Raw genomic sequence first — 16819 nt, 5'->3', positions numbered from 1 at the left:
AATGTAAGTGATATATTTTTAGTTAGGACTGAAATATCAGTATGTAGATACATTTGCTATAAAAAAAATAGTTACCATTGTATTTTTGACTACAGGTATATTGTCATTGACATCCAAAATACGAATCTGAACTTGAGCTTGTTTTACTGGTTTATCTGTTATTTGTCCATTGCCGTCTCTTGCTTCTACTGTCAAAGTATAGCTGCTGTGTTCCTGCAAGGCAATGAAAAATACCCGTCTGGGATGAAAATGAATCACTCCCAAATCTGTCTTTCTGGTCTTAGTTCATTTCATCATCAAGAGGAGGAACCACAGTATATTTTATTCATAAATAAGTTTTATGATCTAGTATTCATGTGAAGATGCTGTGTATTTGCTGTCAGAGCATTTCTAGAAGGCCGGAAAAGCCTAGAGAAGTTGTTGGTAGTCAAATTCTTAAATATGTCATTGGTGACATTATCAGGAAATGAGTTTCTCCTTCAAATAGTCTGTGCACAAAACAGTGCCATTCAAAATGTAGTTTGCTCTACGTGGAAGCAATGGTGGGACTATAGGAATTGGTTCCTTCTTTGTTTTAGCTAAAAATTAAGCAAGGAAAACCTAGTCCTCAAAAAACTTGGCCAGGGAGGACAAAATGTGGTTGACTTTGTCCAGACATTCTGAGAGGTACGATTGTTACGAGAACCTGTCCTAGAGAACGACGTCTCAGATGCTACTCCGAAGTGAGCCCTTATCTGCCACACGGTCCCCTTATGATGGCTCCATTCGGTGTAGCTAGAGTTTAAGAAAAAGCAGGAGGCAACCAGTGCCAATGCATGGGGGTTCTATGCAGGACAGAACTGTTCTATGTGACTGAGGCTCTAGGGCCAGTTGCTTGGATTCCAGTTCTGGCTTTGTCATTTTCTGGTTGTGTTGGACATACACAATCCTTTTGACCCTTGGTTTCCTTTTGTGTAAAATGGGGATAATAGCTGGATCTGCCTCACAGGGTTTTTAGTTGGATTAAATGGATTAATCTATGTAAAAGGCTTAGGATAGCACCTGGCACGTGGTAAATGCCCAATAAGTGACAGCCATTACCATTGGTTAAACTCGACATACTTCACAGATAGCAGCTTATTAAAAAATCAGAATAATTAAAAATAATACTTTTCCATTCTAATTTTATGTGAAAAAGTACAGAGTAGAATTGTAGGAGTAATAATATTATTTAATTTAATTTTACAGAGATCCTGTTAGCAATGTTGGACACGACTTCTCCCTCTCTGGACAGAATGGAATCATTTTCCCAAGTCATATAAAACATAATGACTGCACTTGGACAATGATTTATGTTTAATGACAGTACAGTGTTCTTAGGATCATCATTTTACTCATGCACACTGTTAAAACGTTCATGTATACAACATTTAAAAAGTCTTCTATTTCCTGTTTTCATCTAAAATTTTCCCTTTGGGTTAGAAAGAAAAAAGTGAACAGCCTGTCCAGGAATCCCACTGAAGTTTCCCTCCAATTTGGGAATTACAACAATTCATTTATTTACAAGTATTTCCATTATCCTAAGTAGGACTCCAATGTCAGTCTTTGTTCCTCCTTCTCTATCCGTATTAGCACAGAGGGCTAATTTCATTACAGAACCACAAATTACAGAACATGGCTTTAGGACGCTCTAGCAAACAGAATCCTGACTGGAGAGGCCCTAGAACATGCTGTCCTTATGTAGTTTTACATTTTCTAACAGCCAGGTTTTAAAAAGTTAAAAAAAAAAAAGGTGATACTACCAATTTTAAATAAATTTTATTTAACCCATGGTATCTAAAATATCATGTCAGCATGCAATCAACAGAATATTACCAAGATGGTATGTTACATTTTTTTCCATGCTAAGTCTTCCCAATCTGGTGACTTTTTTACATTTATAGCATATCTCAATTTGGATGGATCACATTTCAAGTGCTCAATGGCCACATATGGCTAATGACGACCATACTGGATTGCACATTCCTAGAAGAGGGTATTTATAGGAGTTGTTCTATAAATGAGGGAATACAAGAAAGTATGAAAATTACAAGAGGAGAGAAATAAAGAGAAAGGAAAACCTGAAAAGATAAAGAAGAATTTAAAAGATGAGCAACATAAAATACTAATTTACCTCTCTGTCCAAGGTAAAACTGGTCGTAAAAATCTCGCCTGTATCTTTATTTAGGTAGAACACCGGAGGATAAGCAGGCTCTTGAGATACAATTCTATAGGAAATTTTAGAATTCAGGGTATTGGGCTCATCTGCATCTGTTGCGCTGATTTTCATCACAAGTGTATCTGGCATTAGAAAAAAAAGTGTCTAAGATGAAACTAAACTGTAAGCATGCATATGTACGTTGTTATTTTCTTCATACCTTCAGCCTGTTCCCAAAAGGATTTCAAGTGCTTATCAAAATCACAGTTTACCAAAATCAAAAAATTTAATTGGATGAGAAAATAAGTGTGGATGGGGCACAGAATTAGGAAAGGTAAGAGGAGGGCGAGGTTGGCATCAGTACAGAGAATTCTTAGGGTGAAGTCCTGAACACTTGCTACAGGAAGGCTGCGGATTTGCTTATAATCGCTCTAATAATCAATACAAAGAAAGAAGAATGAACAGATACAAATACATGCTTACTAAAATACAAACAATTCAGGAGAAACGTAGCTATTCTTTATATTATGATCAAAGAGAAATGTCTCCTGCAAGTCTTCCCAGAGACCGCTGCATTGGACAATGCTGTCAATAAACCTGAGAAATAATATAAGTCAAAAGTCAGTGAACAACTGCCGGTGGGCCAGAGCTGCCAGCCACCTGTTTCTGTAAATACAACTTTATGGGAACACAGCCACACCCACCTGTTTACATGTTGTTTATGGCCGCTTTCTAGCTACAAGGCCGAACAGTTGCTACAGAGACCTAACCTGTCACATCGATCTGCCGTATCTGTTCTGACGGTAAAAAAAGACATCATGTAAAGCCTTTTGAACTCATCTCAGAAAAAGCAGTTCCAAACCTAGAGCGGCAGGTTTATTACTATCTGTCCTGTGGGTAGTACTTAGCCTCCATTAAGATACAGGATTTAGTGTTCAGTTACACAGTGGGGTTAAAGTGACTGGGGGTACTCAATCATAAAAATAACAAACTCTGACCTGCTGCACTCAACTCTTCAACAGACCCAACAAAGACGTCCTGCGTGAACACTGGTTCGTTGTCATTGACATCAAGAACTTTAATGCGCAGTTCTAATGGTTTCTCAAGGTTGTTTCCTTTTTCGTCCAAAGCATAACCAACGAGCTGAAATCATGACGTAAATAATAGAAGAGATGAAATGTAAGCTAAGGTAATTAAATTACCACAATATAAAAACAAAACAAATCATAACTATTATTTATCAAAGAAAAACTACAAACTAATAAATGTAAAGCTGTTCTTCTCACCAGAAAACTTGGCGTTTCTTCTCGATCAAGAATGCTGGTAATGTTCAATTCTCCAGTGTCTTTATTAAAGACAAACACACCAAAAGGTGGCTCTGTGATCCCTTTTCCGGTATATTTGTATGTGATTTTTAGTCCTCTTTCTTCTGCAATATCAGAATGTATCTAACATAAAAATAACAGAAGAATGCCTCAAGTTAAACTCTCTATAACTTACATATACATATTTTAAATGAAAAATTTCCCTCTGAAGTTTTCACAATCTTGATAGGAGGCCGGGAGGGGGGCGGTGGAGCACAAGCACTCAAGAGAAGATGTGCTTATGTAAGAGAACCTGCGTTCAAATCCTGTCTCAGCTACTTACCAGTTACATGATACTAAGAGTTACTTAATCTCTCTGCACCTCAGTGTTCCTGTCTGTAAAGTGGAGAGATACTACTGTCTACCCCTTAGGGTTGTTATGAAATTAAGATATCATTAGGGGTATATCTTGGGAGGACAGATTTTAAATTTAGCACATGAGGTAAAAATTGCAGAGTCAAAATCACCTTTATAAATCCATTCAATCATCTGGAAAGTCTGAAAATGTATCCTTTTATAGAAGGATTAAAGTTTTCAAGGTTTAAAAAAAAAAAAAGTCAAGTCCCTTCCCTGCTTGGAATGCCTCAGGAAAGTCATCCATCTAACCCATTTCTAATGTCTTTCCTGGTTGTCATCTTCATTTTCTATAAACAATTTCATTTGTGTCTATAATTCTTCACTAGTAAATGTGTCTCTGTGGCCCCTATTGGTTCCTTAATTTTCTCCTTCAGACATCATAGAAGCCATTGCCACTCACCTCACTGGTCACTTCTTTGTCCTGAAATCTCAGGATAGGTACATTTCTTTGCCATAGATATCCCAACATGCACTGGGGCTGGGAAATTGCTGCTGAGAATAACCAAGGAAATAGCAGATGGGGGTGGGGTGGGGGGTGGGGACTCCAACCTCCAGTTCTACCAGCTCTGTTCCTGGAGTGGAATGATAACCTGGGGCACTACCATGATTACCTTTCACTGAGCTTCTGTCTTTCTGTCTTTCTCTGTGCTTCTCTCTTTTTTTTTGCCAATTATATGCATATACACACACATACAGTATTTATAAAGAATATTCTAGATCTTTATGTACTAATGATATATTATTAATCATTCTACTCAGGTTAAAAATAAAACAAAACTGTGTGTAAACATAATTGTTGGTTTGTTTATATATGTGTGTGTACGTAAGAGTATGTAAATATACACATATTTATGCATTTCCTAAGATTTGGAAGATGCTACACTGTTCACACTATTACCTCTAGATAGAGAATGTAGAAAGTTGGGAAAATTCCACAAAACCCTTTGCTTTTTATGTAAATTTTACTCTTAACAACTTGCATAATTAAAAACAGTAAGAACAGCTAATGCCTGTTGAACCCCAAAGAATCAATGCATTTTGGGGAAACCTATTGAAAGAATGTGTGAATGACTCAGACATCTCAGAAAACCAAACAAAAAAGCTTAATTGCTTGTATACATACTAAAATTTTGGATTTTCGAAGGCTTTTGTGAAAACATGCTGCTAGACAGAGGAAATTTTTGTCTTCTCTTCTGGAGCCGCTCTTCTTTGAAGGAGCTCTTCCTGCACAATGTTTACGATATTGGGAAGATAAAGACAACACCAGGATATGAACATGTATTCATTCACACAAATGTCTCCTGAGCACCTACTGGATGTTGGGATACAGGGCATGAGCTATTAGCCTAAGAACTAAGCCCTTGCCTTCAGGAAGCTTCCACTCTGCTAAGGGAGCCAGACAACAAGCAAGCAACGTACGGCGTGTCATGTAGTGGAATGCACCACAGCCGGGCTGAAATAGGAGTAAAGGGATAGAGAGAGACAGGGTGAGGCAGGGAAGGGAACTCTTTTAGGAGATGACACTTGGTCAGAGGCTTGATGCTGTGAGATACTGCAATTATCTGTGGGGAGGGGATTCCAGGCAGAAGGAGCAACAAGGGCAAAGAGTGAGGGGCCGGAAAGAGTTTGTCAGTTTGGGGATGTAGGAGAGTGGGAGATGCGGGGTGATAGGAGCTGAGGTTAGAGAGGAGGTCTTGTATAAGACTTCTTGTAGACCAGAGTAAAGAATATTCCTTCCACTACAGCAGGAAGCCACTGAAAGGATTTCACTAAGGGGGTGAGCATGCTTGATTTGTCTTTTCAAAAGATCACTCTGGCTGCTTTCTGGAGAATGGACTGTAGCTGGGTCGGGGGTGGCATGAGTGAAGTAGGCAGACAGTCAGGAGCTCTTTTGGTAAATCAGAGATGACCCTGACTCGGATGATGAGGGTGGCAATGCAGAGAAGTGAGTAGATCTGGAATATATTTTGGGGGTAGAACTGATAGTACCTGCTACATTTTAGCAAACTGGATAGAATTATAGTGCCACTGACCGAGATGGGTAGAACGGACAGAGAACAAACAGCTTTAGGGGAAAAATCAAGGGCTCAGGTTTGCACGTGTAAATCCGAGATTAAAAGTATCGGGATTACCATCTAATTTATCAAAAAATAGGACACTTTGAGGGGCGTTTGGGTAGCTCAGTCTGTTAAGCCACTGACTTGATTTCAGATCATGTCATGATCTCATGGTTCATGAGTTGGAGCCCTGCATACGGATTCTCTCTCTCTCTTTCTCCCTCCCCCCATCTCTGCTCCTCCCCTGCTTGGGGCTCTCTCTCAAAATAAATAAATAAACTTAAAAAAAACATGACACTTGAGAGTGAAAGGAGAGTTATTAATTATTAGGCCAGGACAATGGGCATAAACCAAGACTGTCTCAAGCAGGATGCACGGTCACCCTCCGTATTAGATACCAGTTCTTTTCATTGTGAAAATATATATAAAAATATACTTTTTATATATAGGGTGGCAGAATATTCCATTCTGGTGTACGATGATGATCTTGAGCTGATGACAACTGAAAAGCACATTCAAAAAAAGGTCTCTGCCTTTCTTCTGTGTGCCTAAAAGCAGGACATAAATTTGTAACGCTGTGTTCCCTTCCTTCTCTATCAGGAAGGACAAAAGTGAATCATCGGAGATAACTTTAGACCCTTATCCGCTTAAAGATGGCACCAGGCACCCACATAACAAACTGTATTAACCAGTCTTTTCCACCACTGTTTTCCCACATACTTGCCTTCCCACAATTTGCCATCATCCCTAGAGATTCAAGGACTTTTTCTTTTTGTCTTGTCACTTCTCTAAAAGTTTACCGTTGCCTTGTTAAGATGCTTTATAAACCCCAATTCTCACCAAGCTTTTGAGTCTTTCATCTCTGAGTACCTCTATGTATTACAGGAGCAATACATACATTAATAAACTTGTTTGTTGTTTTCCTGTTAATCTGTCTTTTGTCCATCCAATTTATAGGGTGCCAGTCAGAGAACCTGGGAGGGGTGGGTAGCAGGAAAAAGTATCTTTCCTCCCCTACACCGAATATCCTCTTTTGAGTATTGTAGCCCTCTCTGTTAAATAAAGGTTCATCTAGTGTCAGATCCCTAACTCTTAGTTGAATCAGAGCCCCAAATTATATACTACATTCAGAATATTTTCATATTCTGAGTCTTTAAGACTCAGTAAATACATTATATAATTTTCCTTAAATTTTAAAATGAGAGTCTTCTCCCACTGTATTTCAATCATATACATATATTTCCTATTTCTCTGTAGAAGGTACCTTGGCAATTGGATTCCTTTTGGATAGATCCTCTCCCTCTCGAAGAGCCACAGGGGCAGTGATCCAGGCACGCTTTTGCCTCATTAAGTGAGTGTGTTTAGGAAGCAGATTATTTTCATTTCTTGTGTTTAAGGCCTACAACAATAAAATATTGTCAAAAATTATTAAGTATCCTAAGACATTGGTAAGGTATTCTGTAATTTATTAAAACTTTAAAAATAGTTCTGCAAATCCTAAGGTATAAATTTCGTATTTTTTAACAGGTTTGATTTTCAAGGAGGAAATATACACAATAAAGATATATAGACTATGGAGTTCTAGTGAACTCGATAGGCATTCAGGAAATTGGCTCTAGACTGGTAGAACAGTATGGTTTTGTTTTTATCAGTAAGAAAAGATTTCCCAGAGTGAAGTGTCACAAAGTCTCATTAAAGTGTCCAGACTAAGGTCCAAGATGGAGTCACCTATGCCAAGCCTCACATCAACAAATTGGAACTTAACAAATTTCTGTGCTAGGCTCTCCCAGAAAAGGAAGGCATAGGCCAAGCAATCAAGAACTACCAGATCAGCACATTATCTGCCCCAGCTCCCAACTGACTGCTGTAACCAATCAGCAAATACCCAGTATAACTTCCTATTCTTGCTCACTTTGGTATATAAAACCCTTTCATTTTGCACAATTCTTGAAGATCCTTTCCATTTTCCAGCCTGGATATTTCCCTGTTCATGAATTACTGAATAAAGCCAACCATATCTTTTCAAGATCTGTGATTGTTGGATTTTTCTTTTAATAGGCTAAGTTAGTGACCATACACATTGGCAAATTAAAAATAATCTATACTGTGTTAAATTTTTTTTTTTTTTTTTTTACTGAAAATGAAGTTTAATTTTTCTGTGGTGGCTTACAGTTTAGAAATGAATTATTAAATGTTTTGAAACTAAATCTTAGTAACTAACCTGTGGTATCAATTTAACTAAAATAGAGTGAAAGTGTCAGTTAATGAATTTATTGTTTAAAGCATGAAGTAAAGGGTTAAATTGCCCATCTTTTGTTTTCAGAACCTTAAGTAGAAAAGATTTATTCTATATATTTTCAGTTGGGCTTTAATAGACAAATATTTTATCCAAGGAAAATTTCAACACAGCTGACCTAGTATATTAAGATCAGATAGGATTATTGTACTAGGTTTATCATTTTATTTATTTTGTTGCTCTACATAACAAGTATTTTTTTCAGACACTGGTTATCACTAGGTCATTGATTTTTTTTGCCGTTGAAAAATTTTTCTGTAACTTAAAAAATTAAATTATGTAATAAAACAATAAATTAACATTAAAGTTCATAATGTAAAACTATTAAAACTTTATTCTATTTTTTCTCATACTTCAGAGTATTCACTGTTAATTGCTTAATGAATATCTTTTATGATTTTTTCTTATGACCATACAGTTGCACATGTATAAAGCTCTTCATCCTATAAAAATGGAATTATACTCTGCATCTTACTCTGCCCCTTGATTTTTCATTCAGTACCTCATCATGGAGATTCTTCATGTACCGTAAATTGTTTTACCATTCTATTAACGAACAATTAGATTGTCACAAAAATGCTACATTGAACATCCCTGGATATATGTTCCTGTGCACATGATAGAGTGGGAATTGTTAGGTGTAAGGGACTGTGCATTTTTAATATATGTGCTGCCGAAGCGAGCACAGGGAGTGTGCATTTTTAATCTGGTACGGCATAGCCAAATTGTCTTCCATGAAATTAAGCCTCTGAGTCCAAAAGACAGAAATAATCCCCTCGGTTCCTTACCTCTAAATGGAGTCCATTTCCAAAGTTAAAGCAGATCTGGAAAATAAAATTATTTATTTATTGTTTAATATAATTTATCACTCAATTCAGTATAAATCCCTTGTTAATTAATAACTTACCACCTAACACATTATAGATATTTAAAACAGGTTTAACCACCACCATTACTATCCTCCTTTGTCAAAAGGAAACAAATTTTAATTTTCCCCTTTGCCTCCCTGCCACGACCAGGGCTAGAGAGAGGAATCTACATTCTTTTGATCCACACTGCCTCCTCCAGGAAACTCAGAACACAACTAATATCTGAAGAACCAAAACAGGAACTCTTCATCTCATGTTCTCAGGTACGCACATAACTTTCCTCAAGGCCTTTAGTATGAGATGCACCCTCTACTCGTGGCCCAGTTAACTCCCATCATCCCTAGGGTCACCCACACGACTGCCCATGTTTGGACTTCACACCTAAGTCCCCCAACCCTTTTCTTTGGTTCTTATCAAGCACTGTCACACTTTGGGCTTCATCATCACACAGAAGTAAATATAGTTGCAGTTACTCTAAAATCTGCCCAATAAACTCCTATCCTTCTGACTTTTGCTGTCCTTTCTTTATAGTCCATTAATCTCTTGGTTTCATTTATCCCTTGGCTTACTCTAGACCAGTTCTTTCTCACGTGATAGCCACACGTGGCTATTTACACTTAAATTATTTGAAATTAATAATTCATTTGCTCACTATCCACATGAGGCTAGTGGATTGAGAACGTCCCCAACATTAGGCAATGCTAGTAGATTACTGCCAGCCATTCCAAAGATGTTGTCAATGACTCTGCGACCCCTCATTCTCTTGACTTTCTAACATTCCTGCATCACCTTTTCACTAACTCTGTAAGCTCATTATTCTCTTTGATTCTGACCCTGTACTGGCAAAACTGGTAGACAAGGCCATGGAGGCTGAATGGATCCATCACATCCATTCACTCTCTAATAGCTGCTCCCTCCTCAGGGGTGGAGGCTCCTTTCTAGGGTGACCATATGTTTCCATTTGCCCAGGAGAGTCTGGATGACACCTGCTGTACTGACACCCCGACTGTTATGACCCATTCACTCTCAAAGGTGTGCTCATTTAGACTATACATTTTACAGTTGCCTTATCTTTGTTTCTCTTATAGTGGCCCTTTAATACCATTCTGAACCTCAGGAGATCTGCCCCAACCACACGGACCCACACCTCTGAACGCATTCACTCTTAGATCACCCCACTTCTCATTTGATATTGTATCTTCAATTCTCCTTTCCTTCCCGGCCTTCTCCAAGACAGAGGTGTCCTGATGCCCTTCCAAAGTCAAACATCGTCTGTGTGATTTATCTTCACCTTTTCTACTTATTCTCCTACATTTATCTTCTCAAGAACCTCGCTCCTTCCACTAATTTTTTTATCTTCACTCATCACTGGCTAATCAAACATGTTTATTTCCTTCCCGTTGACTAGCCAAATATATTAAGATCTTCTCTACCTGTCCCCGTCTCTGCTAACATTTAATCTGCTACATATTCTTTTTTGTACTATGACTCCAAGCTGAAATTGTCTATATTTATTGCCTTCACTTCCCCACCTTCCATTTGTGCATTAATTCATTGTAATCTGCCTTCAATTTGGATTTTCTTGGTCTTGTTTGCCTTTTCTCATCTACATCTCAGGTCACATGGGTCCACAAAGGCCTTGGTGATAAATCATGGAAAATAAGGCTTTCTTCAAAATTTCTAGGTCTCTTTCACCTATTCACATCTCTTTGAAGGCTCCTTGCAGGGTCTGTTCTACATGTGGATCCTTCATCTTTCTTTCTTTCCTCTACCTTCGACATGTTCTTATCTCTACCCCTGCAAAGAGAAATTCCGGGATGCTCAGTCTCTAGTCTGAGCTTCTCTGGGGCAGACAAACAACCACGGCTAATTTTTGATTTTATGGCCAGATATATTATTTCTTCCTCACCTCATCCTCTCTATTATTGGCTAGGAATGCCACAGACATCTCTACTCAAAGTTATGCTCCCCAGGTTCATGTATTTTCAAAGGTGGCACGGTATGAAAAACAAGCAAAAGCAATGCTGAATGGATTATACTTCTCTGCATGTTTCTCTGGTGGGAATTTTTGAAAGGGAAGAATAGTGACTAGATCCAAGATTCCTCAGTGTCACATCATCAGGAGACACTCTTAAAATGTAATGTTTTCCTTGCCTAACCATTGATTTCTTTACTTTGTACTGGCCATATTGAGGGATTGATAAAAAAGTTACCACTTTTATTCTTCCCTAAACTCTTATTTGGTCTAGCAAAAAAGGTATAATAGTTACATGTTATTTTATTAAATGTTATCATCCTAAATATCATTAGTACATAAATAAAAATAGTTCTCTATTCAAATGCAAACTCTTTATGAGAGTATTTCTTCATTGATATTTTTTTTTTCCTGGAATGTACTTTTTAGATGTTTTTAGATGTTATTTGTAAGAAATGTAGACAATCATATGGTTATAAACAGTGTTTCTTAAACTTTAACATGCATTTTGCTCACCAGGGATCTTGTTAAAAATAAAGATTTCAATTCAGCAGGTATGCAGTTCAGTCTTATACCCTGCATTTCTACTAACTCTTAGGTGATTCTGACATTGTCAGTTCTTGAGTAGCAAGAAGCGTAGAATGTTATAGGAGTAGCAGTTGTTCATTTGGGATCAAAGACATGAAGTCTGCCTTATTTACTACTGTCTCAGTAGTTAACACAAGAAACTTTGTCATTCCTGATTGCTGATATCTTGAATGCAGAGAATCTTTTATTTCATGAATTTAACATTAAGTTTTTAATTGAAAATATATGCAAAAGTACAGTGAATGGTACAATGAACACTCAAAGCAATACTTAGTTTCAATTAGCTAGCACACACTTAAAAATAGATTTTTTTAAGGGGTGCCTGGGTGGCTTAGTGGGTTAAGCATCCGACTTTGGCTCAGGTCATGATCTTGTGGGTTTGTGGGTTTGAGCCCCGCGTCGGGTTCTGTGCTGACAGCTCAGAGCCTGGAGCCTGCTTCGGATTCTGTGTCTCTCTCTCTCTCTCTGCCCCTCCCCTGCTCGTGCTGTCTCTCTCTCTCTCTCAAAAATAAACATTAAAAAAATTTAAAAATAGATTTTTTTTGAGATTTAGGAATGACTTTAGATTTGCATAAATGTTGCAAAGATAGTGCAGGGTTCCCTTACCCATTTTCCCCACTGACTTCTTAAATAGCTACTGTACACTTGTCAAAATTAAGATGCTGACATTGGTATATTTATAGAATGTAGAGTTAGCTAAATTCCAGACTTAATGTCCTTTTTCTGTTCCAGCATCCAGGTAGCATCCCATACTACAACTGGAATATCTCCTCTGGTCTGTGATTATTTTTCAGTCTTTCCCTGTTTATGATCCTGACAGTTTTGATACCGGCCAAATATCCTGTAAGATGTCCTCCAATTTGGTTTTATCTGTTGATTTATTTCACGATCAGACCAGGGTGATGTGCTTTTGGAAAGAACACCATGGATGGTGAAGTGCCCTTTTCATCACCTTGTATCAGGGGTACAGGATAGCCATATGACGTTGTTGGCTAAGGTAGCCTTTGCAGGTTTCTCCACTGTGAAGTTCTACTTTTCCCTTTCTGTACTCTATTCCTTGCAAGTGAGTCACTAAGTCTAGCTCTCCTTTAGGGTGGGGACTGGGGGAGGAGAGAGATTAAGCCTCACTTCCTATGAGAGAGGCACGTATACATATTACATGGAATTCTTTGGCAGAAAAGCTTCATTTCCTCTTCCCTCGTTTGTTTATCCATTTAATCATTTATATCAGTATGGACTCATGCATATTTATTTTATTCTGTGGGTTATAAACCAATACTATTTTATTAATTTTGTGGTTCAAATCAAATAGTTCCAGCTTTGGGCACTGGAAGATCTTTCAGGTTAGATTCTGTTCCTATGTTTGACATGTTCCCACCTTTTTGTATTTTGAGCTCTCCCTTACTATCTAGCATCACAAGATGTTCCAGGGCCATCTTCTATTTCTCCTATTTCAGCTTTATAATGAGCCATTTCTCCAAATAACCCTGAATTCTAATAGGGGGGAATGGTATTAAGAAGCCAAGATCTGGACAGAGATGTAGCACACCCATTATGAAAATGTTCCCAGTCTCCTCAGCCCCTTTTTCAGGTGAATCATAAAAACAGAGTTTTTCTTAACTTTGTTATTACAGAAAAGACTCTGTTGTAATTATTTTTGACAAGCAGTATCAGCTGGTGCAAAGTGCATGACTTAGGAAACAGTCATACCTAGATTAAAATCCTGATTCTGCTCAATAAATTGCTTTAATTTGTTTCCTTATGTGTAACATAAGAATTAATAATACGTCTGTGGCAGACATTTTCAATTGTATAGCTAATTGTCATTTCCTCTCATTTTAGCATTTACAAAACCCCATTTTGTTCAGGTAGCAGGTAGACACTGCCCAGGTGATGGAGCTGAGTAATGATTGGTATATGCCAAAGCGTCATAGTCTCCTTCACTTCGATGGTGACTAGTTTATGCGTAAATGTGTGTATTAGTCAGGTCAGGCTGCCATAACAAAACACTATAGATTGGGTGGCTTAAACAACAGAAATTTATTTCTGAGAGTTATGGAGGCTGGAAAGTCCAACATAAGGTACTGGCTAAGTCAGTTCCCAATAAGGACTCCCTTCTTGGCTTGCAGACAGCAGCCTTCTTGCTATGTCCACACATGAAGAGGAAGAGCTTGAGCTTGGGCTCTCTTGTCTCTTCTTGTAAGGGCACTAATCCTATCACTTTGGGAGTTAGGGCATCCACACAGGAATCGGGGGTGGGGTGGGAGGACACAAACATTCAACCTAGAACAATGTAGAAGAGAATTTTGGCCAATGAGATATCTGGAGAGCCTGGAAATGACTCTCCTCTTTGATAAGAAGAGAAGTATATGCACAGCCTCTCTTTTTACTTTCTTCTGGAGATTGCTGAGCAAGGACACGACATTTGGAATGGCTAGAGCCATCTGTGACCACGAGGAGAGAGCTAATAAAATGACAAGAGAAACCAAACTGAAACCATAACATCTCTGAAGTAAAAAATTGGTCAAAACTGGGACCACCCCATCTATGGACCATTTTTTAGAGATATTGAACATTATTTTTGTTTAATCTACTTTCAGTTGGGTTTTGTTACTTGAATCTGAAAGCACATATTGCAGGGTTATAGTGCATATTGAAAGATACAACATATAAGAGTGATTATTGCAGTGATTGGCATATAGCAGGCATTCAGTAAATAGAACTATGATGGTATTTTCTTAATTCTATGATTTGCATTTTCTTCATCTTAAAATTTCTGAAATTTGGATTCATTCATGCCTTCAATTTCCTGAGCTTCTACAATATGCTATGGTATGTTCTTATCCTCTTGGATTCTTACTTGTTCGAGAGACAGACAAAAATAGGTTGTGATAGCTGTAAAGAAAATTAAAGCAGGGACAGGGTGGTAGAGAATGATTTAGGACTGTGAGGAGGCTCTCAGAAGAGATTCTATCTTCATAGAGACTGGAATGGAATGGGGGAGTAAGTCAGGCAGACCTTCTGGCAAATGGAAGGGTCTGGAATGGGGGAGGAATGGTATCAGTAATCCAGGTTGATGCTGCAAGAGGGAGGTGAGTCAGTGGAGATGATGTTAGGGCTTTTGGGTGCTGGTCGTCCTGTTTCTTAATCTGGTTGCTGATCCTATGCTATGTTCAGTTTGTGAAAATATAGCAGTTCAGTACACTTGTGATTTGTATATTTTTTCTTGTGTTATAAGAAAAAGGTACAAAAATTGATGTGCATCTTAAAACTGAGGGTGTCACGGAATAGTTCTACAAATAGTTATGTAAATGCTATCTGCATTTTTATAGCACCTACAGCAGTAGCCTGTTCTCACAGACACTTAATAAAATATGATGGACTGAAATAATTGCTCCACACTTGCACAAAACAAAAACAAAAAACAACAAAAAAACCAAGAGAATTGTACTAACATTTTGTTAATTGTGAGACTGCTTATTTGATTAAGGAAATAGTTAAGATCTTAACTACTCCTTTCTACTTACTCCAAGTAAATAATCTGGATGTTTCCAGAGCACTTCCTTAATTTGTACAAGCAGTTCTCGGGGGGGGGATTTCATATACAACTTCCTCCCCCACCCTGGAGCCATCTGGGACATTTGGTAACATCTGCAGACATTTCTGGTTTTGAAACGAGTGTGGAGGGCAGGGAGGTTGTCAAACCAGGGTGAGGTGCTACTGGCATCTAGTGGGTAGAGACCAGAGATGCTGCTCAATATCCTATTATGCACAGGATAGGCTCCCCCAACAAAGCATTATCTGGCTCCAAATGACAAAATGCTGGGGTTGAAATACCTTGATTTAGACCACGTGTCTTTGATAGGAAGCTACTATAATACCTAACCAAGAAGGTCATACAAATTTCAGGAGACCATGGATTTATGCAAATTTCCAAATTGCAGGCAATGTAAGTGGAATAACTGACATTCTGACTTCTGTCCTCCATTCCTACTTCTTCTCACTTGCCTTTGAACATTTCCAGCTCTGTAAGTTTAAGTGACATCCTGTGGGGATGTGGTAAAAGGGTTTCAAGCATCACAAGAATGCCTGGACGAGATGACCATTATGGCTTCTCCCAAGTATGAAATCTATAGTTTTTTTCTCACAGGAACTTGGCGACAGAAAAGTTTCATGTGCAAAATGCCTTTAATACTGAAGAGAGGGGAGCCTGGGTGTCTTAGTCGGTTAAGCATCTGGCTCTTGACTTAGGCTCAGGTCATGATCTCACGGTTCGAGGGTTTGAGCCCCGCTTCAGGCTCTAGCAGTGAAGAGCCTGCTGGGATTCTCTCTCTCTCCCTCTCTCTCCCTCTCTCTGCCCTTTCCCTGCTCACACGCACTCTCTCTCTCAAAATAAATGAATAAACTTAAAAAAAAAAGACTGAAAAGGAAAAATAAACTTCTAGTCTTTGCACCCAAAGAAGTCGTATTTTTATATAAACCATAAAAATCCTTCAAAAGCGTTTCCAATTTACTAAAGTTAAAAAAAAAAAGTTTTTATTTTTACCACTGGATCCTACTCATCTTGTCAAACTGGACTTCCTGGTAACTGGCAAGAAAATAATTTTTCTTTTGGCAGAGGCATGAGGGCAAATCAAACATCACTGCAAAAAATGATTAGTCAATGTACTGTTTGTTCTCAAGGTCAGCACCTTTAAAAGACTTCCTATTATGAAGTCACCTTTATGAGTTTAACAAGCAGAATTCAGGAGGACTTATGAGTCACTAGATGACATCTCCTCCTGATTAATTCATTTTTGATCTGAAATAGATGATCTTGAAGATTTATTCCATGCTTCTGAGTCCATAGTAAGGTGACTCCTTACACGTTAATATCTCAGACCAGTAGATATCTTATGAGAGATAAATGTAGAGGGATACAAAGTAGTTTAAACACCATTCCAAACTTGAGGCATTCTATTCTAATGGCTTATTTCTATTCTGGCAAGTCAGTAGTGTGGTCAATAGACAATCTTAAGGACTCAAACAGAGATGATCTAGCATGTACCTGTTGTTGTCAGTTAGTCAAACTCATGTCCATCCCCTGGATAATCACAGAAACACCTGTGTTATTCTCCATTCTCACCCCCCCTTTCAA

General features: G+C 38.2%; 1 protein-coding gene across 1 annotated transcript in view; it reads right to left on the bottom strand.

Annotated features, from left to right (window-relative positions):
* Positions 1-16819, bottom strand: part of DSG2 (desmoglein 2) — a 50013-nt gene that overhangs the window by 20273 nt on the left and 12921 nt on the right. Inside the window, exons 2-7 of the mRNA XM_042962239.1 lie at positions 9039-9074; positions 7219-7353; positions 3463-3624; positions 3175-3319; positions 2153-2319; positions 76-213 (exon numbers count right to left, since the gene is read on the bottom strand). Of these exons, the coding sequence (XP_042818173.1) occupies positions 76-213; positions 2153-2319; positions 3175-3319; positions 3463-3624; positions 7219-7353; positions 9039-9074 (783 nt within the window). The remainder of the gene's footprint in view (positions 1-75; positions 214-2152; positions 2320-3174; positions 3320-3462; positions 3625-7218; positions 7354-9038; positions 9075-16819) is intronic.

The sequence above is a fragment of the Panthera tigris genome, chromosome D3 (assembly GCF_018350195.1).
Source record: "Panthera tigris isolate Pti1 chromosome D3, P.tigris_Pti1_mat1.1, whole genome shotgun sequence".
Classification (NCBI taxonomy): domain Eukaryota; kingdom Metazoa; phylum Chordata; class Mammalia; order Carnivora; family Felidae; genus Panthera; species Panthera tigris.
This window is presented reverse-complemented; position numbering and strand designations above follow the sequence as displayed.